The 23556-nt window shown below is 39.4% G+C and overlaps 2 protein-coding genes across 3 annotated transcripts; both read right to left on the bottom strand.

The window, feature by feature from the left end:
- Nucleotides 1-3939: 3939 nt before the first annotated feature.
- ube2f (ubiquitin-conjugating enzyme E2F (putative)) lies at nucleotides 3940-19641 on the bottom strand. Its single transcript, XM_088414439.1, has 10 exons — nucleotides 19451-19641; nucleotides 18183-18363; nucleotides 18071-18100; nucleotides 16654-16719; nucleotides 12979-13046; nucleotides 12449-12519; nucleotides 12255-12312; nucleotides 12132-12164; nucleotides 11154-11216; nucleotides 3940-7348 (listed from the first exon to the last, which is right to left on the bottom strand). Exons 2-10 carry the CDS (start codon nucleotides 18295-18297, stop codon nucleotides 7298-7300), a joined length of 555 nt encoding a protein of 184 aa, XP_088270565.1. The 5' UTR covers nucleotides 18298-18363; nucleotides 19451-19641; the 3' UTR covers nucleotides 3940-7297.
- A 629-nt stretch (nucleotides 19642-20270) lies between these two features.
- On the bottom strand, nucleotides 20271-23287 carry LOC148423606 (creatine kinase, testis isozyme-like). 2 transcript variants are annotated; one of them, XM_088414438.1, is made up of 8 exons: nucleotides 23059-23287; nucleotides 21999-22186; nucleotides 21703-21857; nucleotides 21434-21566; nucleotides 21094-21265; nucleotides 20893-21016; nucleotides 20630-20819; nucleotides 20271-20558 (listed from the first exon to the last, which is right to left on the bottom strand). In XM_088414438.1, exons 2-8 carry the CDS (start codon nucleotides 22174-22176, stop codon nucleotides 20380-20382), a joined length of 1131 nt encoding a protein of 376 aa, XP_088270564.1. In that variant the 5' UTR covers nucleotides 22177-22186; nucleotides 23059-23287; the 3' UTR covers nucleotides 20271-20379. The 2 variants fall into 2 exon arrangements, with proteins under 2 accessions (XP_088270564.1, XP_088270563.1); XM_088414437.1 differs by lacking the exon at nucleotides 23059-23287 and adding an exon at nucleotides 22257-22544.
- Nucleotides 23288-23556: the final 269 nt, after the last annotated feature.

Below are 23556 nucleotides of genomic sequence, written 5' to 3' on the forward strand. Positions count from 1 at the left end.
CAACTATGGAAGTGCCCTTCCAAATATATATATATATATATATATATATATATTATTCCAATCAAACTGGGGGGGTTATGAGGGGGCTAACATTGAGGAGAATTACTGAGCACATTCATTTCTTTTTTGAGCGCATATCATCCAATGATGATGTTTTGTTACCATGGCAGCTAGGGGCGGGGCTAGGGGTGGCGGCAATTTGAGCCCTGACCTGTTTTTAAAGCAGTGCTTCTCAAATAGTGGGGGCATGAGGTGATGCGGGGGGGGGGGGCTCGGACAAAAGGCTTTGTTCTTGTCATGTGAAGTGTAATTGCGATAAAATAGGAATTTGTGTCCTTTTTTTTATAGTTTCAGACACTTTGATGCACTTTGTTATTTTTTTTTCTGTTTTAGACTTAGCTGTAATCAATACAAACGGTGTAAAAAAACAATAGTTGTTGAAAGTTGACTTTTCTTTTGTTCATGTTTAAAAGAATACAGGTTTCGGTATATGTACTGATAACATTTTTATTTAAAGTCACAAAGAAGAAAATTGCATTTCCCTATGGGACGATTCTGTGAATGCACTGCATGCAACAAACACGTTTCTAATCATAAAATTCATCAAATCATAGTGTTTTTCCCCTTAAATGGACGCTACCTTAATTAACCATTTTCAGTTGTAAAATGCTAGTTTTGTTGTTGGTTATGATCATCACTTTTTAAATACAATTAATCCTAGTGATGAAAAAATGAAGCCTCATGAAGCACTTGGGATATTTTCTTACTCTAGAATGTGTTCTAGATTGATACTGCAAATCAATTTATTGCGTTAAATTAATACCTTGAAAACTTTTCTTTGCTAGCTGTGGACAGAAACAATATCAAATGTGCTCAAGGACCAATCACGGCGTATCTTATTGGACCATAACCAAACTAGTGATAAAGAAAGGCATGGCAAGAGCGTTCCATCAAGGTTGCATTTCCGCATAAGGCCTGAAGATGTCGCGATTTAGCAAGAACCTCCTAAATTGAGTTGATATATTGAATTGTGTACAGTAGACGCCGGTGTGTTGATGATTGTCCTTCATGTTAATAGTGAGCATTTTCTCTGTGTAAACTTCCTGGTCGTTCGGAACTGTAGCATCCTTCTTCTATCACTATTCAAATCAATGCATTAGTTTGAAGAGCAATTTGCGCCTTGATGGCACATGTCAAGTGACAATAACTTGAGCCGTTGTAGTTTGGCAAAATGGCGTCACGCAACGCAAGGTGCGATGCTCTTTGTTCGCGTTGAAGTCGGCCTGACTTGAAGCCTTTTGTGTTTGCAAGCTGGCGAGCAAATGTGGCCGGCCGCCCACGCCGGCGCTGCGGCCGTGGGCGGCCGCACAAGAACAACAAAGCCAATGGAGTCACTTATCTTCAACATACTAATGTGTACACAAAAGTGGATAAAAATACAAATTCTGAGACTAAAGTCATAAATGAGAATAAAGAATTTTAATGTTAAAGTGAGAATTTTGAGAAAGTCCTAATTCTGACTCTGAAGTGAACATTCTAAAACTATAAGACGACTAAGAATTTGAAATTAAATTATGATTCTGAGATTAAAGTGAGAATCCTGCCAATTTTTTTTCCTCCACTGGCTCGAATCCTCTTCTGTAATTTTGCCACATGACCAAATTCAAAATATAAGTGAGCCGTAACGGCGGTTACCTGAGGCTAAAGTAATAATTTTCATTTTTACCTGTTATGCTCGTTATTTTTTTTAAATCAAATAATCTGTAAGACTTTTTCTTTTTAAAGTTGCACATAGAATTTGAAATGCTAGTAAAATTAATCAAGAAAATTATACATGGAGTGTCAATTATTTGTCTTGGTGCACCGATTAATTGATAAAAACACGTTCCTTTTTTTTTGTTGTAATTGATTCATCATGTAGAAACCTGAAATAGTCCAAATGATCAAAATTTCAACTGAAAATATTGGCCACTAGCTTTATTCCCCTATAATCATGGTGATGAATCCAAATAAAAGATCCAAATAAAAAATCTGCTCTTATTTTGGTAACCCATGAATATTTTGGCCGGTTTTCTGATGCTACAGATTTGGGGTATTATAATCGTTTAAAAAGTCCTGTTTTTTTCTTTCTGTTGTTGCTCAAGTGAGGGTCCAGTGTTTTGATCTTTCTGCTGTTCAGGGAGCTGTCGCTTGTAATCTGCCAATCGATACGTTTTCAACCTACGGAGGATAAAACGCATGCCGAGGTAATTGTTAGCTAGCACCCCGTAAATCATCTGCCTTGCGGAGCGTAGGCCCGCTTGGTCTAATTGGAAGCAGGCAGGAAACAACAATGCATCAGGATGTTGCATGAAAGCAAGTTTGCGCGCAGAAAAGTGAGGCGGGCAAGGAGACGGAGCGAGGCGCCGGCGAGGGAGCGAGCGTGGAGCGCTCCACGCCCACCAGGTCACCACAACAAACGCAAACCGAAACAGCCACGCGTATTTGTAATCTGTGTTTGTTGTTCATAAAGAAGGACCGATGAGCGTCTAACGTGATTCAGTTCGGACCTTCTGATCTCGCTCCGGGCTGCATGACGTGACTAATAAGGTCGGTCACGCTGCCACAATTTCATACATTGTTTCTATAGCGCTCGCCCTCATTAGAGGAGAGCTCCGATAAAGCGAAAAAGGGGTGCACTTTATCTGTCCACCCAAACACAGGAAGTATTATTGGAAAGGGCATGATGTCCTCTAATGAGGACACTAGGACTTAGTAGGGTTGCTCCAATGTGTCAAAAATACAGACATGCAACAAATCTCCACGACAGTGAACACAAAGGAAGCAGCTGACTCTTAGGTGTACATATTCTATGATGCATTTTTTTGTAAACTGCAAGAAATTAATTGACATTTTCAGATTTCCTAATTTCTATTTACTGTTCGCAAAACGGTCACAAAACTGAAGCCGTTATGGGAACCAGTACTTTGGAACATGGCTAGGATCGGCACTGATGCGTGTACATGGTACTTTCCCATCTCTCATCTAAAGCAGTGGTTTACAAAATGGTTTTCTTTTCAAATTAAGAGCAAATTAATCTGAAAAGGACATAACTTAAAATGAGGGTATGTCCGACTCTGGGGATACATGATGGTATTTCAGGGGATACGTGAGATTTTAACAGAGTTTCCCCGGGTAGCAGCAAAATTTAATCTCATGTTTTATAATGCCCTGACAGGAACAGTATTTCGTTTTCGAATTAGGAGCAAATGAGTTAGAAGATGAATTCATTTCTAAATTGTTACTGTGACTCCTTTGCAAAACGTTGCATCTTTTTTTAAATTGTTTTATATGCATGCACATCGTCACGAGCGACGTAATTTTCAGGCAGGCGAGCAAGAAATAAAACGCTGCCACATTTTATTTTAGTGGAGAATGGATTTTGGCCAAGAGGGCAGAATTTTTTTTAAAGCAGAGGGGGAAAAAAGATAGCACTCTGGCCATCTCGTTATGTGATACAGCTGCCAGCCTTCACGATCACGGGCCGAGCTTTGGCTATGATTGTATTTCTGACACCTGCAATTCCCTCACAGCCTGACTGACTCTCACATATACGAGGAACCGCAAAATGACCAGATTAATAGACAGTATCAAATCCAGACTAGGTCAATAAGAAAGTCTTATTCTGTCCAGAAAATGGAACTACATTAAATTATAGGCAGCAGCTACAGTATTAGTGAAAAGTAGGGATGGAAAAACGAAGCTTCATGAGGCTTCGTTTTCCCATCATTAATCTCAGCATTGAAATTGTTGTGACATCTGCAGTCCACATTTCCCTTTCAAATGTCAAAATTTAGATTAGACGAAAAAGATAAATGTTTAAATTCCAAATGTAGTCATTAAAAAAATCTGTCCAATCTCAAGTCCCAATCATAGCAACAAAAAAAAATTGCAAACAAGTTTGTTTGTATTTTTTAATAGTTCTTTAAAAAAATGGATATACAATCTGAGAGAAAGATGTCGGAAGATTTCGAAGGTCGACCTCCATTTTCTGGTGATACCGCGCGAGCTCATGCAGACACGTTTCCTCAAACAGCAGCATCACAAAGGGGAACACCACAGGGTGTCAAAAATCAACAAAAAATGACATGCGTTGCAACAACACACAATTCGGAGTATGACCAAAATCAATACCAGGCTGGCTGTCACGACGTCCTTCATAAAAACCAACACACTTATGAACTCAATCGGAGCCATTGACGACCATAGATGTCAAAGGTCAATTTGTACAAGGTTCCACTGACAGCAATAGAAGTGAAAAATCCATGTAAACTTTTTTTTTTTAATTGCTTCTTTACAGACAGATGTGTCTGCAATAAGGATAATTGTCTTCTGTGGATGAGTGACAACCTTCTGCATGTAACATTCATTAGCAGTCCAAACATGGAAGGGTACGCGCAAAAAAAACTTGATAGTCATTTCATTTACTTAGTCGCTTGAGGGCTCAGAAAATTCACTCAAAGAAATTACAGCAAAAATGCACTGCCCATGCTGGTTAAAAGTAAATGAAGCCTCGTGAAGCATTTGTGATATATTTTTAATTTCCTCTAGGTAGTGCCCTTGCCCCCCTAAAAATAAAGGCTAGTGCAATTGAAATGTAAACAAAAAAAAATCCATTTCTTTAAGAGTGCTGTTTAAAGGCGCTATAAAACATATCAAAATGTTTCACGAAGCTTCAGTTTCCCATCACTGCTGCTGGTGTCCAAAGTTGGTCCTAGAGGGCCCGTCCTGCACGTTTTCCAGGTTTATTTCCCCGGCACACCTCAATTAAATGATCGGGATCATTATCAGACTTCTGCTGCGCTTGCTGATGAGCTGATCAGTTGAATCAGATGTGTTGGGGAAAGAAACTTGGAAAACATGCAGCACGATACTGGCCCTTGAGGAACGCCTTTGGACACCCCTGCTTTACAGCAATGTCCTAGCTCCGCCCCTGGTCGCCACGTTAGCAAAAAATACTTTTTGAGACATTTGAATAATCTTTGTTTTGTTTTCTAATTTACTTGCATTTTTTAACCACGTAATTTTAATATCTACCGTGTTAGTTACTGTATATTAGAAGAAAAATAGTTTGTAATTGGGGGCATTTACTTTTAATTGCATTTTTCCATTCAATCAGGTTTAATTTTCATTTAGTTGTTTTCATTAAATTTGCATCGTTCTAATATTCTGAAGAAAACAAATTGTGAATCAAATAAGCAATAAAAAGTCCTAGCTTTTAGTATATGCTGCACGGGGCATCAAAATGTGAGTGGGGGAACCGCAAATAGTTTGTTTGGACACCACTTAACTGCGGGGGGGTCTTTTACACTCAGAAATTAAGGACAGACTAAGATGCTGCTGAGAAATGCTTCACATTTGACACACATACACACATATGCACTAACATGATTTGACTGGCCTGGTTCTAAAAGCGTTTGTCAAATCGGCCAAGGAAAAGCACCATTATGGCAAATGAACAAGCTGTCCATTAGCGTTATCCATTACAACTCAAGAGTGCATATTTCATTTTATTTTGCTCTTATGTTGCCGCGATAAGTGTGAAATGACCCATTTAAAAAAATTCTGCGCGGGTATGGGAGGGGCGCTCAAAAAACGAGGCGCAATCAATCTGGTTTTCAAGGCGACATGAACAGTGACTGACCACCAACAACTAAATCGTCAATATTCAAAATCGTACAAACGGATCAGCTGACTTTTTTTCCGGTCATTGAAATTATTAATAACATCTTCAAATCAGATGGGGATTTTTTTTTTGTGGCCGAACACGTTTTAAAGAGAAAAAAACGGGACCATTTCATGACATAAGCCCTGAAAAAATAAAAGCTAAAAATTATTAGAAGTATTCATATTCTTTCTTTACAGAAACATTTCATCTCACATAGTCCAAATTAGAACAAAAATTGGGATGCGTCCTAAGGTTAAACATTTCGTCTGTAATTATTTTGAGAACCACACTACATTTTGTGTAAATACCTTTAAAAACATTTGTCCACATGGTGTTGACTGAAAACGACATCACCTGCGCTGACGGCTCAATCACGCCTCACCTGTTGGTCACGTGACATTGATCATCTGAGCTGTGATTGGTTGTTACCTGAGCCTTTAGCATCGGTCATGTCATTTTCAGTCATTAAAGTGTTTAATTATTCATTACACCGCAAAAAGACCTATTTTCAATTTTTTTTTCTTTTTTCCAAGTTTGGCTAAAGTAGGGTCGAAAAATGGTATTGACTGAATTAAGGTACTTCAATATCAGAAATGACCGCCGTTTCAAACAAAGTACCTCAAGTAATTGCATTAGAACCTAAAGCAATGGATTACTTTAGCACTTCCTGATTTGGTAGTTCACTTTAGTATTTAATAATAATCAGTTACTTTGGCACTTAATGAACTAAAGTAATCAATTACTTGTTAACTTAATTACTTGAAGTAAATGTTCGCTTTAGTACCAGCTATTCTTATTTTTGTTGATAGTTTTCTGAAAAATGTCTTGGGCAAATGTGCTATTAAGCAAATTGATTACAAAACAAATGCAAAAAAAAAAAAAAGTCTTTATTCTAACATCCAATGTCATTTTTTAAAGCTTTTTTCTTTCGGCTTTTGCAAAATAAGTTATTTTACTGGTTTAAGCAATCTCATGTTTTTTTTTTTATCCTCGGTTTGTGAGACATGGGGGGGAGAGAATGTGAGAGATGACAACATTTTGCACAAAAGACAAAACCCAAGAGGACAAAAATGTGTGCGGTGTGAACAACAACAGACGAGGACAATACGGTGATCATTCAAATGCTGTCTCATGGGGGCGGGCAGCTAGCTAGCGTGTAGCAAGTAAGGTGTCCACAAACGTGTGTAAAATGTGTTCATCATGTCAACTCGCATGCATTTTTTTTCCCCCTTTCTGCCAAAACAAACACTGCAGGCACTGGAACTGAGAACACACATAAAGAAACCTTCTCTTATTACTCATTTCGGGGGGGAAAAAATATATATATCCCAATAGCGGAGCGCGCGCTGTCGTAGCGTCAAATTAGCGGCGCCATGTGGCAAGCGCATGGCCGCGACCTTGGAAAGGAATTACAAAGGCGTGGTTCTTGGCATCCTTGCTCAAATTTGTTTCCCATGTTGGTTTGCGTTGAAGTTTTATTGCGAGAAGGTGAGCAGTAGGCGGCTGCCCGTTTCAGTGTGGACTTGAGACAGAAAGCTGAGGCAAAGGTGGAGCTAGCAAGCTCGCTAGCAAACTTGCTTGCTGCGCCTATCATCTGGCGTAATGCTTGATGTAATCTTGGACTTTGTTCCGAAAATCCTCCTGAAAGCACACAAAGTGTCGGAGCGCATCACTGCCATGGCCATTTGCAGACATTGGTGATAGAAAAAGATTAAACTCGTGTAAAGGGAGACCAGGATTTTAAAGAAATTATGTCATTATTAGAGTATTATGACATTAAGACCTTTGCATTATGGAAGACCGGGCTAAACCAATCAGCCAAGTCAGTGAAAGGCTTGCAAATGTCGTAAGTTGGCCGCTAGCACCACCAATTTCAGGGAGCTGAAATTTCACCAAGATGGCAACATGTCAAAGTTTAACATGGCACGACAAATTATCACATTACCAAGAGTGTGCCATCCCTTGTCTAAATTATTGTGAGAATTAAGTGGCGGAAAATGACCCAAAAATGAGGAAAATACCGCACAGGGGTTAATCAACTCTTTGGACTTCGACATTTGTTTCTTTTTAATTCAAGATTCGAGAGTTTTATTGCCATACGCATAGTAATACTACACACTACACTACTCTTATTCTGTTCACATCCCCGTCAGACTACTTTCCATAATCGAGCAAATAATAAAGTAGGCAATAAAACAAACAACCTCATTATGTTTTAACAAGTGGTTTATTTTCAAGTGTTTTACACAGTTCTTAATTAACTCGTAGTGCATCTATCATTACAGTGGTGAACGTCACCAGAAAGGTGTTACATAATCAATATGTTAATGATTGTCGTGGTTGTAGTTTGGGTGGTAAAATGAGACTTTATCATAGAGTTTCGAGTCTCTGACACAATAGGCTGAAAGATGACGATGCATAGTGAGAGGCGTATCTGTATTTTAGCTCCGTTCTTCAGCTAAATTGCTTTGGCCCTTTTAGACAACGGAAAAGATGAGAGCGACAAGGTGAATTGTCGGTTTCCTCGCATCCCCCGAGCGTTCTATTGAGTGCTTTCCGACAAGCAAAAGGCTAAGCTCATTTTCTAAATGCCTGTTTGACAAAAGAAGAATATAACTGGATTGCTCCTGATAGCCACAATCTTCTGTTCCTTTTCACCTGGTACGTCAATTCAAACAAAAAAAAAGAACCTCCACAGATCATTATTTCAAGAAATCCTGACACCACCACTATGGGATCTTACAAAAAAAAAAAAAAAAAATCCAGCTCCACTTGGCCATTCATTATCTTGAAGAAACTCTGCAGTCTATTAAAAACTTTTGGACTTTTGGCAAAACTCCAGTCAGGCAAAGCATTTAAGAATCGTCTTGCCTAATTATCTGCGCGGCTATTCAGAGATTTCACCCTCATCTGGGAAAAGTCAAAACAAACTAAGGCCTTTCCGCTCCAAGTTGAAAACTAAGTAAAGCAAGGTCCAGTGACCACACAAACGAGGTGAAGGTGAGAGTGACGCGGTGCAAAGGTGCGGAGAGCCAACAACACCTTCCCAGCTTGTTGACAAAAAGGATTGGGCAAAGTACAGAATTATGTCAGAAAATGGCTTTATTTTCACCTTGTGCAGGTTGTTGACGCCTCTGATTCTTTCACTACCCGTCTCATTAGCTTGAAATGTCGCTATGTACAGTGGATGGCAATTCCACCGTAGCGCATTCATTGACTTGCGTGCATGAACATTGCAAAGTTCAAATCAAGCAAGTGCGGCGAGTGTACCACCTGTCTGCTCTTAATTACTCGGGTAATAAGAACCCAAAGGCACACAATGCTCTTTGCTTCTGGGCACGAAGAAAGTCAATAAGGTGAATGTGCGCGCGTGTGACATGATAGACTATTGATTGATGAGGCTGAGCCACTCGAGAGGGCAGAGCCGAGTCGACGGATGAGTGAGAGCGGAATCGAAGAACAGCCATTTGATATGCAGATGGGATGCATGAACTCCAAAGCCGCGAGAGTCATCAAGCTTCTGAGATCTTACTTGGCCACGAGTAGTGACTCCTTTGCAAAACGGTGTTGGGAGGTCCAGAGATAGGTGTCAAATGGAGCCCATGTCGGGTTCATTTACTGCCATTCCAAAATGGAAATATTGTTAATTTTGGACGTATTGAAAATCCGATGTTTTATCGTGCATTTTTGCACGAACCCTTTCAATGGTAACTCACGAACCGGGCACGACAGAAAGACCACCGAGCGGCGGTGGCGGCCAACTTAGGACATTTGCAAGACTTTTCAATGACTTTGATGATTGGCTTAGCCTGGACTCCCATAATGCAAGACTTCAAAAGTCGTAATACTCTAATGACAATAAATATTCGTATTTTAATTTAATTAATATACAGCGTAGTTACTTTTACTATTATTGCATTTTTACAATTTTTGTACATAAAAATATATATGTATAGGTAGTGTTGATGCTAATGAACACTTTGAAGGGTTGAAAGTAAATGTATGTTTATAGTTGACTATGCTATGACCCCTTCAAAGTCAGCCCAAGTTTGGTGATAATAAGGCCGGGCTAGTGAAAAATCTCCAGACACCCAGGAGTTAAAAAAAACTGTCACAGATGATAGCAGTACTTATTGTAATAAATCACAGATCAGTTATTGTAATAAATCACATATCATTCGCATAAGATCAATATTTACTGGGCTGGCAATGAGCGAGTAAACTAATTCACAGCTATACAAATCCAAAACCTATTTTAATTGAGCTATCAGTGACTATTAATAAAATACTAGTGGATTTTTGTGATGAGCATAGCACTAAACGTACTCTTGCCAATTACTTGTAAAAACAAAAAGGGAAAAAAAGTTCAGGAAAAAGTCAAGAGTGAATTCTAAATATCTCCCAGGGTCCCATTTTGTGCTGCTTTGACTTGCAAATTGTTGCGCCTGCCTTCCACCCTGCAGGCACCAAGTGAGATGATAGTGCAGGGACAAGAGCCTTTTAAAAAACACCATCTGTGCCTGCTCCCTGCCTACGTCTCGACAGAACACCAGGCAACATCTCCGTATAACACGGCGCTTTGCTTAGAAGCTAACAAATATCACATCGCGTCACAAGCAAAGACATTATGTCATGCCTTATTTCCAAAATCTGACACCTTCTGATGATTTGGAAAAGATCGTGTTAAAATGATTGATTGCTCCAATTGTATTTGGAATATCATAACAGCAAAGTTATGTTGTCAAGCTCGAGAAACAAATGAAGTAGCCTATATACTCATTCAACCCAAAGATGTATTTTTATTTTTTTACAGCGTCCAGACATTCCATCCCAGGTACTCATTTGTTTTCAAGTGTTAGGCTGAAGGAGGGTCTAAAAATGGTTGGTATGTGAATACTTTAGGACCAAAAACTACTTTATATTAGTAATTTCAGTTACTTATTACTTAATCATTCACTTAAGTACTTAAGTACCTCAAGTAATGAATTACTTTTGAATTTCAGTACCTAAAAATACATTAGTAGCTCAGTACCTAATGTAATTGATTATTGTAGTATTTACTTTAATACTTTTGTACTTATTTGCCAAGAAAACTGATTACTTTAGCACATGATTATCTAAAGTAATAAATAACTTTAATACCTAATTACCTGACTAGTATCATACTTCTGTACTTATTTGCCTAGAAAAACTGATTACTTTGGCACATAATTGTCGAAAGTAATAAACTACTTTAGTACCTTATTACCTTATAGAGAGAATGTAATTACTTGAGTACTTATTGATTACTTTATTTTTGTACCAAATGATTTTAGACCTTTTTTTAGCTAAACTTTGGGGGAAATACCTGTGATTGAATGTCTGGACTCATATAAAAAACAAAAATATGTCTGAGTTAACAACTCTGAATATCAATCGAGGACACTTAATGGCAACATAGACCCACCTTATCTCTCAAATGATGTTCTGCCGCATCAATGTTCAACGGGTCATCAAAATTCAACAAGTCCTGCAGGAGAAGAGAAATGAGAAAAATAATGAGTAATCATTGTGATAACGCTCCGGCAGCATGTTTGCTAGCATTGAGCATGGAGAAGTGTCACACTGTTGACACATTGACAAGTGGAGTAAATTTCAATTAAAAACTTTCAAGCAGTCTTCCAGGACTTGCTGCCAAAAGCACAAAATTTCATTTTGTTGTCTTGTTTGCATCACAGGGCACCCCCGTAACCGCAAATATTATTTCCCCCACGTCAGTGTGATAGCCCCACCGCAGCTGTCAAGCGAGATAAGCAATGACTCGATTGTAACTCGATTACAGCTTGACTAATATCACTGCCGTGACCTACATAGCGAATTTTAAAAAGTTGATGTGCCTGGATCAACATGCTCATGCGATAAAACCTGTGGCAATACGCTATTGCTAATAATTAACGCACATCAAAGTGACTTCATGGGAGCCATTTCATGTGAAGTGTGATTGCAATACAATTAGAACGTTCATCCTTTTTAAGTTACAGGCACTTTGATGTTTTTTTTCTGTTTTAGACGAAGCTGTAACCCGTATAAACGCTGTAAAAAACTAACAGTGGTTGAAAGGTGATTTATATTGCATTTTTTTGTTTGTTAATGTTGAAAAGGATACAGGTTTAGGTATACTTATACAATTTTTATAGATAATAATCTTATTTATAGTCAGCGCGTTGAGTTGAGGAAGGGGGGGGCTGAGGATTACCTGACTGAATACCAACGACAAACATAGATATCAAATATATTTTTTTTAACTTTAACTCATCCGCTGTTATTCACAGCTATATAAGTCAAAATCCATTTAAACTGGGCCGGTAGTGGATGAGCTAAAATTGAGACAAAATTATTATCGTTAATTTGTCTCAATTTTTTGACAGGTAAACAGGCAACTTACAGTGAACAACGAGTTCAATCCCCAAACAACGTCCTATAGGAGAGGGTAAAAAAAAAAAAGAAAACCAATGAATAAATAATACTTTAATGTCTTTAACAATTCATCAAACATCTTGTAGTTTACCTTTAACGATCTGGTGGGGGCCCACCCTGTGCCATCAATAGAATGTTCACGCAATAGGCTGAAGACACAGAAACAAGATGGTAACATTTGTCACGCATTCGTGATATTTATTGTCTTCTTACCATACCATATATAATTAACACCGGTAGTTAAAATAAAATCCAGTGTCATGACTGCGGTGGTGAATTAAATACCTCAAACAGATCTCCCCATTCTCAGTGATATTTGGATGCCATATTCTGGTCAGACATTTCACTTTTGGAGGCTAGAGATGAACCAAAAACAAACACAGTTTCATAACTACTAGGTATTATGTGAACTTGAAAAGAAAATGAATAATGTATGGTGAAATATAAATAGATGCAAAAATAGTACAATGCTCGAAAGTGGAATAGAAAATAGCATTCATATATAATTGATGAACTGTGCCAAGTTAGTGAAGGCACGACATTGTAATTGATGTCAAAAGCAGTTGAATGAAATGAGGGGTTGGCATGTTCCGTCTTTTCTTCTAGCTTGGGTTCAAGGTCAATTTTCAAAAAGTTCCCTTTGAATGCGTTTTGTTTTCCTTCCAATTTGTTGTATGTAGCTATGACAAAGCTAACAACTGATTTGGAGGCAAAGAAAGCAAACTAGAAACGGGATTGCACTCTAACGCGGGCAAGGCAAAAAGCAAACAAGCTAGATGACTTCATTACATGTTCAGAAGTATTGGAGAGCTCACCACCATGTTGTAGGCTTCGGGCACGTTTATTTCAAACTGAAACCTGCCACTTTGGTAGTAGCCTTCATCTGGAAGGAGAGAAAAATAAAGTGATGGCATTAAAAGAAAAGCACGCGCTTTGTGTGCAATTCTGCAATTGCGTTGCCTCGCTCTGTGCTGGGAGGGCGCTTGCTTTTCAAGCCCTCAATTATCCATCCTTTTCAAGACCTACTTTACTTTCGATACCTAACGAATACTAATCCAGGACAAATGGCAAAGTTTTGCTTTCAAGGGATGCACGCTATCAGGATAACGAGATTTCTTGGCATGGCCACTGGTGACTGGCGGAAGAAAGCACATTATCCAGTAAACCCATTTATCACGGCGGATACTCCGAAATGAGGCTTGATTGAAAACTCTAAACTGCCCATAGGTGAAAATGGGAGTGGGACTGCTTAATCAGCTGCGAGGACAAGCGCAATAGAAAACAGGGGATTTTCCTGACATGCAATCATTCTGGTATTTTAAAGGATTCCAACGACCTGTAGAAAATTCGTTTACAATGTTCTTTGTGATTCTTTCTAAACATAGCAATTGGAGTTCAGAGCTAGCCAATTTCATTTGAATACAAAACTAAGCGTCACAAGTCAAACAGGCTTCCAAGCTTTAAGCGGCGTTACCAAGCCAGCCAGCAAAAATGATGAGACTTGGCCGGAGGGGATTTGAATCTTTTATGTATATAAAACTACAATGAAGCTTCACTGTGACACCAACTCACACTTGAGGCACAGGGTGCTAAGAATTTGCCTGGCTTTTTCGAATGACTTTCCTTTCTTAATAATATGCAAGAGCGGTAGTCATACTAACCACAAGTCCACTGGTTCTCTAATTGGTGTAGATTTGGACACTTGAAGGTGGCGCGTGAGATTTTAACAGGGTTTCTGCAGCAATTCTAATTCAATGCATTTTAATGCCGTGAGAGGAACAGAATGTCTCTTTTCAAATTAAGAGCTAATTAATTGCAACAGGAAACATCATTACTACATTGTGTTAATGACTCCTTTTGAAAAACATTGAAGGCCCTTATTTTGTTCAGTTTTACATAAATGTACATTGCTATTAGAGATGAAATTTTTAGAAATAAAACTATGTTAAAAGATGTATTATCTGTAGTTATAGAAAAATACAAATGTAGTTATAGAATTTAGAACATTAGATGGAACTTTGTTGCAAGTTCATATTTTATTATACAATATATCATTTCATTATTTCATTATTTTTAATCATTTTACATATACTAACACATTTTATCACTTGTGGCCAACTGAAAATGACATCACAAGGGAGTTCACGTAATGGCCAATAACACTTCACCTGTTGGTCATTTAACATTCAGAAGCTGAGCTCTGATTGGTTGTTACAGTCAGCACATGTCATTTTCAGTTGACAGCAAGTGTAAAATCCCCTTTTTAAAATAATAATTGTACATGGAAAATAATGTAATCATCAAAATAAATAAAGACAAAACATTAAGTCAAATAAGACGCCTATCCTATTAAGTCTAAGCTAGTTCAGGCTGGAAAACTATTTCACAGGGGCTACGCCTTTGAATAAAGGTGAGGCGTCAACAAAATGAAACCAAAGCCTGCAGCATGAAAAGCAAATCCTTTCAAGATTTTAAAAGGGATTAAGGAAAAAAAAAAGTCCAAGCGAGAGCAGTACAGGACTAACAGCAGCATTTAAAGCTCATAAATAACTCATTTGTGTCTGCAGTACGTTGAAGCAGCCAGCCAGAACTTCCAGTTCAACACACACATAAATATTCCAAAATATCAGAACCAAACCAAGGCAGGCAACAATTGCATTGGTTCACACAACTGACTTTAAATGTCAGATTTTTTAACATATATGCAGCTTAGTTTTCATGAAGAGAATTTGTTTTTCAATGGCTTCGTTGAAAAAGGCCCTTACTGCCCCCTAGTGGTCTTTAAGTAATATTTCCAAAGGGTGCTCAGGAGAAGGGATTAGCCACACATAATATTATGTGTCTTCTCAATTTATACATCATATCATACAATGTGTGTACTGAGTCAAAAAAGCTCCATTTCATTAAAAGCAAAAACAGTTTGCAGCCTCTCAAGTGTTGATGACATTTTTTTTTTCAGGCTACCAACTGTGCTGACATACGCATCTTGTCATCGCCGCCAAGCACCATTGAGTCTGACGGTCAATGAACGATTAATTTCGATATTCACAAAAAAAAAATGTTTATCAAGGTGTCTTTGTTCATTAAGTTTCGACTGAATCCGCATAGTCTGTTTTGGCAATGACATGAAGTCATCATGTGTACCTAATTTTAGAGCTCAAGCATGTGTTCGATATTGAAGGGGAGCCAAACACTGTTTGTAAAAAAAGAGAACATGGAAAAACGTTGTTTCAACATTCAATCCCAAAGACGTATTTATACGTCATTACAGAGTTCATATTTACAATCTTGTTTTATGTATTTTTTTTTTGGGGGGGGGGGATTGAATAAGTTTAAAAATGCAAGAAATAATATAGTATAGTGTGTGTATCTGATGTGGCAAATCTGCTCCTATTCCTTATTGGACTTACTGACAAAAAATGAGGGCTTCTGCCATACAGTAATTGCTGATCTTTGCCTTTCAGCATAAATTTTGCTTACAAAGGCCAAAGCTGGAGGTACACAACGATTGCGGCGACAGTGAGACCGATGACTCATAAATAGGCCACACACACATGCATTTGTGTGTATGCACTAGTTTGTGAAAGTCTTGGTCGTGAGCCATCTTGTAGTCCAAAATGATCAACATTAGAGCTGTAACGATTAATCGAAAATCACTGATTCTTTTGCGATTTAGTTTAATTTAAAACGGTACTGTAAATATATATGATACATATAAGGTACGGCAAATATATTATTTCTGTTGTCCTTCGTGTAGGCAGAATTTTTACCTAGTGTTTATTGAAAATAGAATATTTTCAGATTTGCTTCTGTAGCTTCACACAGCCGAGCTGATCGGGTTGTAATAAAAAAAAAAGTGATGAAGTAGCTTCAACATGCACATATATAGCAAGTACAGTATTCATGCTAGCTCAGTAAAAATGAATACATGTTGTTTATAGCTGTTAATATCAGTCAGTTAAGTTAAGGATAAATATGGAGGGTTGTTATTGAATATAAAGAAATAAAATGGCATTTTTCCAGCATGTGTTCTAGTTTTTGGAGAGTTGCTCTCAGATTTTTGTGATGCGGTGAGTGCTTTCGGTTCATTTGATACTAGCTAGTTGAAGCTGGGAAAAAATGCTGACACAGCATGACCAACCATCTGTAAAAACCAAACAAACATGGTCGGAACACTTGAAAACATACTCCCATGGCCTTCAAAACAATCCCGGACACACAATGGCCCACTGAGCTGATCTGTATTAGGAAAGCCCGTCATTTATAGGCACAGCGACGAGCACGGCAAGGCGCAGACGTCCCTTTGCCGAGTTGCCAACAGCTGACATGAATGGCTGACAACAACCGTCTGCCAAATGGTCAAAAAAAGACATGTAATGTACTAATCATTATTGTTTTTTTGGTGAGGATCCAACGTCATTAACAAGACAAACAAATGTCATTTCATCAGTGAACAGGACGAATGAGGACACTGAATGTTGTTCACTTACCAGGAGACACAGCCAGCTGAAAATGGTGAAGCTTGTTCTCATCTGGGAAATTGGCTTTGCATGTACCTGGAGGATGTGACAAACAAATGCTGTGTTGACACTGAATGGCTGGATGTGTCGTTTAATGGGCCAAAATGACTTATTTTCCAAACTCACATTTAACACTATGATGGGGAAAGGGGTTTGTCCCTTTTAAACAGGCCCACTTTCAAATAAGCCTCACACTACCCTCTGCTGTTCAAAGACACACACTGCAAGCACAGGCTGTGACACCACATCTTAACAATTGTGGTGCTTTGGTGTCCCCTATTGTGTGCATTTCGTCTCAGGAAGATAGAAAAGTGAGTTGCGTCACAACCAAACTCATGAGACATGATTGGAAAGGCCGGGATGTCCTCAACTGAGCACACTAGGATTCGGCGACTGGCTCCAGTCAGTCAGAAAATGTACACCAGGAACAAAAGTCCACTGTATAGGCTGCTTGTCAGGAGGGCTCAAACTAGGCAGTTTTGCATTGCTGTTTGCTGAGTAAATTTTGGACATTCTGTTTCATGTTAGAACATGGACTTGCAAAACTGATAATCAAACCCAAATGGTTTTTGAACAACACTTCATTTGAGTTCGAGTTAGGTTTTGCTAGACTTAATCGCCGTGGTTCGGGCCGATGTCGGAGGACGAGGAGAAAGAGGAGTGGTAGTCGCGTCAAGTGCCACAACAACAGAACGTAAAATTTGTTTTCAACTTTTTCCTTGGTGCACTGGTTACATTACGATTAGCTTGACGTGTCCTAGTCTTCAGTAGCTCCTGATTTGAGGATGAAACACACGACTTATGGTGCCTTCAAATGCAGTTGGCCATTTCAAACTCACCATAGTCGCATTAAACATCAAACTGTAAAAATAATAGTAATGCCTCCCTTTTTTTCCATGCCCAGGAAGCAAAACAAGTGCGTGTCTCTTTTCTGGCACAAATATGATTTTCTTTTACGACGCACATTAAGCGCAGTGAGCAGCCACTAACTCCTGACGCGGCCCTGAGCACTACTGAGGGAATATGTCCTCATTCCCTCATTCATCCGGTCACACTCCCGTTCCCCACATGCTCTGCTCTAGCTCACAGCCACAAGTGCACACATGTAAGACAGGCAGAGTTGTTGCCAATACACCCTCATTATTATAATAATAATATAGTTTAGTTTTTGTTTTGTTTTTCACAGCTGCGTTGCTAATGCTACACTTGAGTTGTGTTCATTCTGAACAGGGCAAAAATTGTTTCAGACTGCAACCAGTGACATATTTGTAGGTAATCGAAAGACATGACGGTGAAATCGGACATTTGACCGAGCAATCCAAAATCCAGCCTTGTCATACTCTAATCAAGTAAGCAATATGAGGTCAAATCAAACATGTTCACTTACTAGGAAGATTGGCTTCAAGTTCAGCAACTTCTGCAAACAGATGGTAGTCACGGTTAGCTGAGATTCCGCTTCATTACTGGTAGAAAGATGTTTGGAAGACAACCTTCCTAACCTTTGGTAAGAAGACGATCCCTGATGGAGACCCTCTGAGTGGCGTCAGGGACTCCGCTGGCCCGGCTCATCTGTCCGTCGTTATTCTTCTTCAGCTTGCTGGCCAGCGTAAGCATGGCTACTTGCAGCGCTGCCTGCTGTGCTCTGCCCTGGCCCCGCCCCCTGCCCCGCCACTCAAACCCCTGTCATGGTGCCAATGACATACGAAACATCATCCGTTTGAATCCTTTGAATCAGGGGGACACCTGTGGTCCCCCTGACAGCACTTGTCAATTCCTATTATAGTATTACATGACAACCACTGTGTAAGAAGTTGACTAAAAAAACAAAAAACAAGCTAAACTAATATGCATTGATTTTTGTGCTATTACGAATTCATCTATTTATTTTAGGCTCATAGGGTGAGCTGGGGTTTTCCACAGGAATTTTTGTCATGTATATTCACACCTATGGACAACTGAAAAAAGTACGGTACATAAAGAAAATCTATGAACGAACGAGGATAGATGCAAAATTAACACAAGATAGTGAAACTCAGAACCTTCTAAATACGAGGCAGACGTGCTTAACATTTAATCCAGAGACCTGTCCCTGTAAATTTTCGTTACTCTCAAATGTGCGCTCTCATTGAAAACTTTTGAGTCTCTAAAAGGAATATACAGCCTTGTAAAGGAGCGTTGTAGTGAATAGAACGATCTGTAGGTAAGCAAACCTGCAATAAAAAAAAGTTATGGTCATCAATGAAAATCCGCGATAGAGTAAAACGGAAACTACCCGAACCTCGCTGAATTTGCAGACATAACATGCTAAGGCATTTTTGGATACAAGACATTAAACTTTATCATACAAAACATTAACGACTGCGTCAGTAAAGGAAAGTAAATCTGGTTCCGGGTTACGACTGCGTCGGATTAACAAAACCAAGTCGTAAAACGAGGAACTCCTGTAGGTCTGGCAGATGCATTAGATCAGTTCAGATGTTCTTCCGATTGACACTTAGCAGCAGTTAACTAGGTTTACGTTATGACCTTTATTATTTATATTGGAGGTTTACGGTTTTGTCATAACACACATTATAACTAATAATAACTTTGCCGTTGCCAACACTGGCGATGACTGTCCCCATCTCATTGTCGTTTCTCACTTTACAATTGCTTCGCATATAAAAGCAACATCAGTACACGTGCTTTAATTTCTTCACAGGCAGGCTTTTAAGTTGTTTTCAAAACTATCTCGCTCGTCGAGTTAGCTTATCCGGACGTTGTTTACCTGTAATCTCTCAGCTAGCAGTCCGTGCTACACCATAATCGGACGCTTTCCGATCGTCAAAACGAAGCTCGGTGATGAATTAAGGCACCAGAGACCGAAAATTGTGTTAAAATGCGATTTCGGGGCAACTGGGAAAGGGAATGAACTGAGTGAAGCCTCAGCTGTCAGAACTTCTCTCCGGTATCATGGAAGCGGAAGTGCGGATCTTCCGTGCAACATATGTGCTCGGCTGGAAAACAAAAGTCAATTAAGGGTTCCTTATTGTTGGTGCATTATAAATATATTATTATTATTATTATTATTATTAATAAAATGTATTATGCTTAATCGTGTGAAGAATGAGTTCAAATTTAGCATTACTCTGTCCACTAGCAATAGCAGTCACTACATTAGTTCATGTTTATCCAAGTCGGGATCCAACTTCAGTCTTGTTTTGCAAGACAGAATAACCAAAGGTGTTATTACGTGTAGATTTTGACTGCTGCTCTTTGAAGCTAGCTATACATATTGTACCTTTCATAGTATGAAATGGGATGAAAGAAAAAGTGCATCCATAGGATTTCACAGGAATTGAAGTCACAACCACCAGCTAGCTTTGTAGTGAAAACACTGCATTGCTCTCGATGTCTATGCATCACGTTATAAGCTTAGTAAAAGATGTGGCACAGCTCTCACAACTTTTATGGAATCTTTGCTTTCATGCTTTGCTTTCCACACTATTTTTATGTCCTGTGCTTTACTCTAAAAATGTAACAAAACCTGATCAATAATGGACTAAAATGTGCAATGCTCTACATATCAGAAGCCACACAAGACAAAGTTCAGTATTTTTTTTTTTATTTCTAATCCAGCCCAACCTTACAGAGCAGTACATAAGAGCAGAACCTGCATTTAGGATAGTATTCCTAAGAAATAGTAGAAAGGATGTTCTACTTCTGGCTGGGTATCAGATCCTCAATGGATTCTTCCTTCTCCAAAGCTTTCTCCATGTCGATCAACAGCTTGACCCCATCCACCACCATCTGGACAAGCTCTACCTCGGAGAAGCCCAGTCTGTCAGCATTGGAGATGTCAAAGACTCCGTCCACTGCGTTGGTGTCCACACCACCTGATTGGACAAACGACATTAAGTACTCATGGAAGTGCAGGAATTGGACCAAAAGATTTGTTGGCGGGTACCGGTTCCACGTTTTTGGAGACGCAGCTTCTTAAGAATGTCATCAAAATCGGGGTGTTTGCCCAAGTTTGGCAGTTTTACGTGTACACCGGCACGCAGGCCGGTACCCAGGTTGGAGGGGCAGGTTAGGATGTAGCCCAAGTGCTCGTTCCACATGAAGACGCGGCCTTTCTCTTTGAACCTGGCTTCAATCTGTCAGATGGTAAAAGTGGAAAATTGTCAACTTTTTGGGGACACAGAATCTTAAAACACTGTCTCTACAAACCTCTGCAAGACCAGTACAGAAGCGGGTGAACACTTCCTTAATGTTGCCTCCTTTCTGCATTGAAATGACACGCAAATGATCCTCCTCATTCACCCACACCAGGAAGGTCTTACTCTCATTGTGCCTTAGGAACACATGTTCATGTTCAACATTGTGTCTGTCCCTTCTGAAGTAATTTTGGTTCAAAAAGTGATTCCTTACCAGATGCCTCTACCATCAGGCCAGTCACGGGCCATTCTGGAGGCCAGCAGCAATGGAGACACGGGCTTGTCAAACAGGAAGTGGTCATCGATCAGCTGCTGCTGCTCTGCCTCTGACATGTTCTTCAAGGCGTAGTACTTGCCAGCAAGCTCTCCAGACAGAGATCCCAAAGCTAAAGACAAGAGGAGCAAGTTTGTGGACAATTGGAAATTCTGATACAGGGCCTGTAACAAGAACACGGCAAAAAGGCTAAAAAGGCTTCCCAGGCGGAAGCCAAACTGTGGCAGTGTTCCACCTGCACGCCACATGCCCGCTTACATTGGTGAGGCATTTTCCTTACCTTCAATGGAAAGCTTCTCCAAAGCACGCCTTTCTCCTCTGCTGCAGTGTGGCGGCAGGCAGAAGCCACGGATGCTGCGGCCTGTTCGGACACGGGAGCTAAGAACATAGTTGGGGTCCAGGTCATCGCCTCCCTGAGGAAAGGCCAGAAAAGGGGATACATTACAGTCGCTGTATAATTTGTCTTTTTCACCTGGCAGTGGGAAAACCCATCCAACCTACTCATTCGGTTCGTGTTTTAGAAGTTAGGTCAACTCTTAAGATGCTTACCACCAGGTTCCCTGGATTCAGGTCGGTCTTATGTGTGTCTGTGGCCTTGTATCCGCCATGTCTATCCTCAATCACTGGGTCAAAGAGATCTTTGAAGACATCGTAGGACTCCTCGTCTCCAGCCACGCAGCCCACGGTCATGATGTAGGGGTGACCTGCACACGCAACATGGCGTCAAATTAGTCATCAAGAATCATGAGGCCCCTCAGTTCCAAGTAGCGATGGGAAAAACGATACCTCATTAAACACAATTAAAAAAAACACATTAGTAATTCTGAGGATTGATGTTACCATACCGGGATTGTCCACCCCGGTCTGGATGACGCCGTCGATGGTGAAGCCATTACGAGTGGACTTCTCCTTCAATGTGGTGTACATGTCCTGAGTCAGAAACTTGGCCATGTGGTTCTTGTGCTGACTGAGATCCGGGAACTCGTCAGCTGCCGTCAGCCCCCTCTGCTTGCGGTTGGCCATTCCTTCAGAGCTGAAACAGATCAGCAACATTTCACCAGCAAATACCAGATAGTTCTGCTCATTAGGATTTTTTGTCAAACCTTCCAGCACAACAACACTTTTTTTCATCAACTCTGGAGTCACGTGAAATCATCAAGGACATGATCATTTTCATTGTGCCCTTTCCCAAACATGGCAAAAATCTCTTTGCAATATGAGGAAAAACCAAAATTGACATGATACTGGAGCTCAACAAGATTGCATGAAAAGATGCAAAGAATCAATTGTAGTTCATTCTTGTAGCCAATCAGAGTGGGTATTCCATTTTTGTAGCCAGTGTATGGCAGTTTTTGGACCACAGGTAACCAAAAAGCTAAAAACTCACTGTAAAAAGAATATACATAAGACAAATATTTAAGGCTTCAAGGCTAAATGGCATTTTTAGTCACTCCAAAAATGCATCAAGGCCTTTTGGAACAAAGTGATGAAGTCACAGTCATGTTTATGATGTCACAACCTTTTACTCTCAAAATGTGTTTACTGTATTTTAGTATTTTGTTTTAAAAAGCCAATTTATGCTGCAATTAAGAATCTAGTTCAGAAATGTTTATTGTGTAACATGGACACTTCATCAGGAAACGTTTAACTTTTACAACGAACGTTCATTTTTAACCTTTACTGAACATTTAAATTGCATTAAAAAAATCAAAACTTTTTTTCAGTTACAATGTTTCTATGAAACGATTTCAAAAATGTTGCTTATTTAGTTAACCCTTTTCTGGTTGTTTTAACTGCTCGTGGCATATAAACGCATTTTATACATAATCCCTTTTAAGAAATAATGTAATAAACGGTTAAAAAATATAAGCAGTTATTAGGATGTAACATGGATATAGTACCTACCTGTTTCAGCAATACTTCAGAAAGATCGAGAAAACTGTGAAGATGCTTGCGCAAACAAGAATTCGGTTGGAAAAAAAACTGGTCTTTATATTACTCGGCCGAACTTGACGCTGTTCGATGTTCTTTTGTGTCACAGGGCCTCGTGTTGTTCGACGAACGTAACAAAAGCTTCGAAAGCACACGTGTCTGTGCGTTAACTTGTGCGCTTCTTTTCTCCAAACGCACTTGCGTGACGTTCAGGTGTTAATTATTTTCATTTATTCTGCTATTCTTCCTCTACTGCGTGACGTTGCGCTTGTAACGCAGGCAAGCGCATAGTTAAGCTTTGGATGGCAAGCTTTTAACTTTGCTCATAATAGACAAAAAAATTGGGTCAAATTAGAATCTATAATTTTTTTTTTACCATGTATACATAAAACTCTAAATTACTTTTCTCTTTATTAAATGCGTATCTGAGACGACATATATAAACTGACACATATAATTTACAATATAACA

This window comes from Hippichthys cyanospilos, chromosome 5 (assembly GCF_059441005.1).
Source record: "Hippichthys cyanospilos isolate Australia breed blue-spotted pipefish chromosome 5, RoL_Hcya_1.0, whole genome shotgun sequence".
In the NCBI taxonomy this organism is placed as follows: Eukaryota; Metazoa; Chordata; class Actinopteri; order Syngnathiformes; family Syngnathidae; genus Hippichthys; species Hippichthys cyanospilos.

Coding starts and splice junctions, on each gene's coding strand:
- ube2f (XM_088414439.1), bottom strand. CDS start 18,297: ATGCTTACGCTGGCCAGCAAGCTGAAGAAGAATAACGACGGACAGATG. Junction 12,520..12,978: donor CCGAAGCCTACAACATGGTG/GTGAGCTCTCCA, acceptor GTTCATCTCTAG/CCTCCAAAAGTGAAATGTCT. Junction 12,313..12,448: donor AATGGGGAGATCTGTTTGAG/GTATTTAATTCA, acceptor CTGTGTCTTCAG/CCTATTGCGTGAACATTCTA.
- LOC148423606 (XM_088414437.1), bottom strand. CDS start 22,393: ATGTCAATTTTGGTTTTTCCTCATATTGCAAAGAGATTTTTGCCATGT. Junction 21,567..21,702: donor TGAATCCAGGGAACCTGGTG/GTAAGCATCTTA, acceptor GCCTTTCCTCAG/GGAGGCGATGACCTGGACCC. Junction 21,266..21,433: donor GGAGAAGCTTTCCATTGAAG/GTAAGGAAAATG, acceptor TCTTGTCTTTAG/CTTTGGGATCTCTGTCTGGA.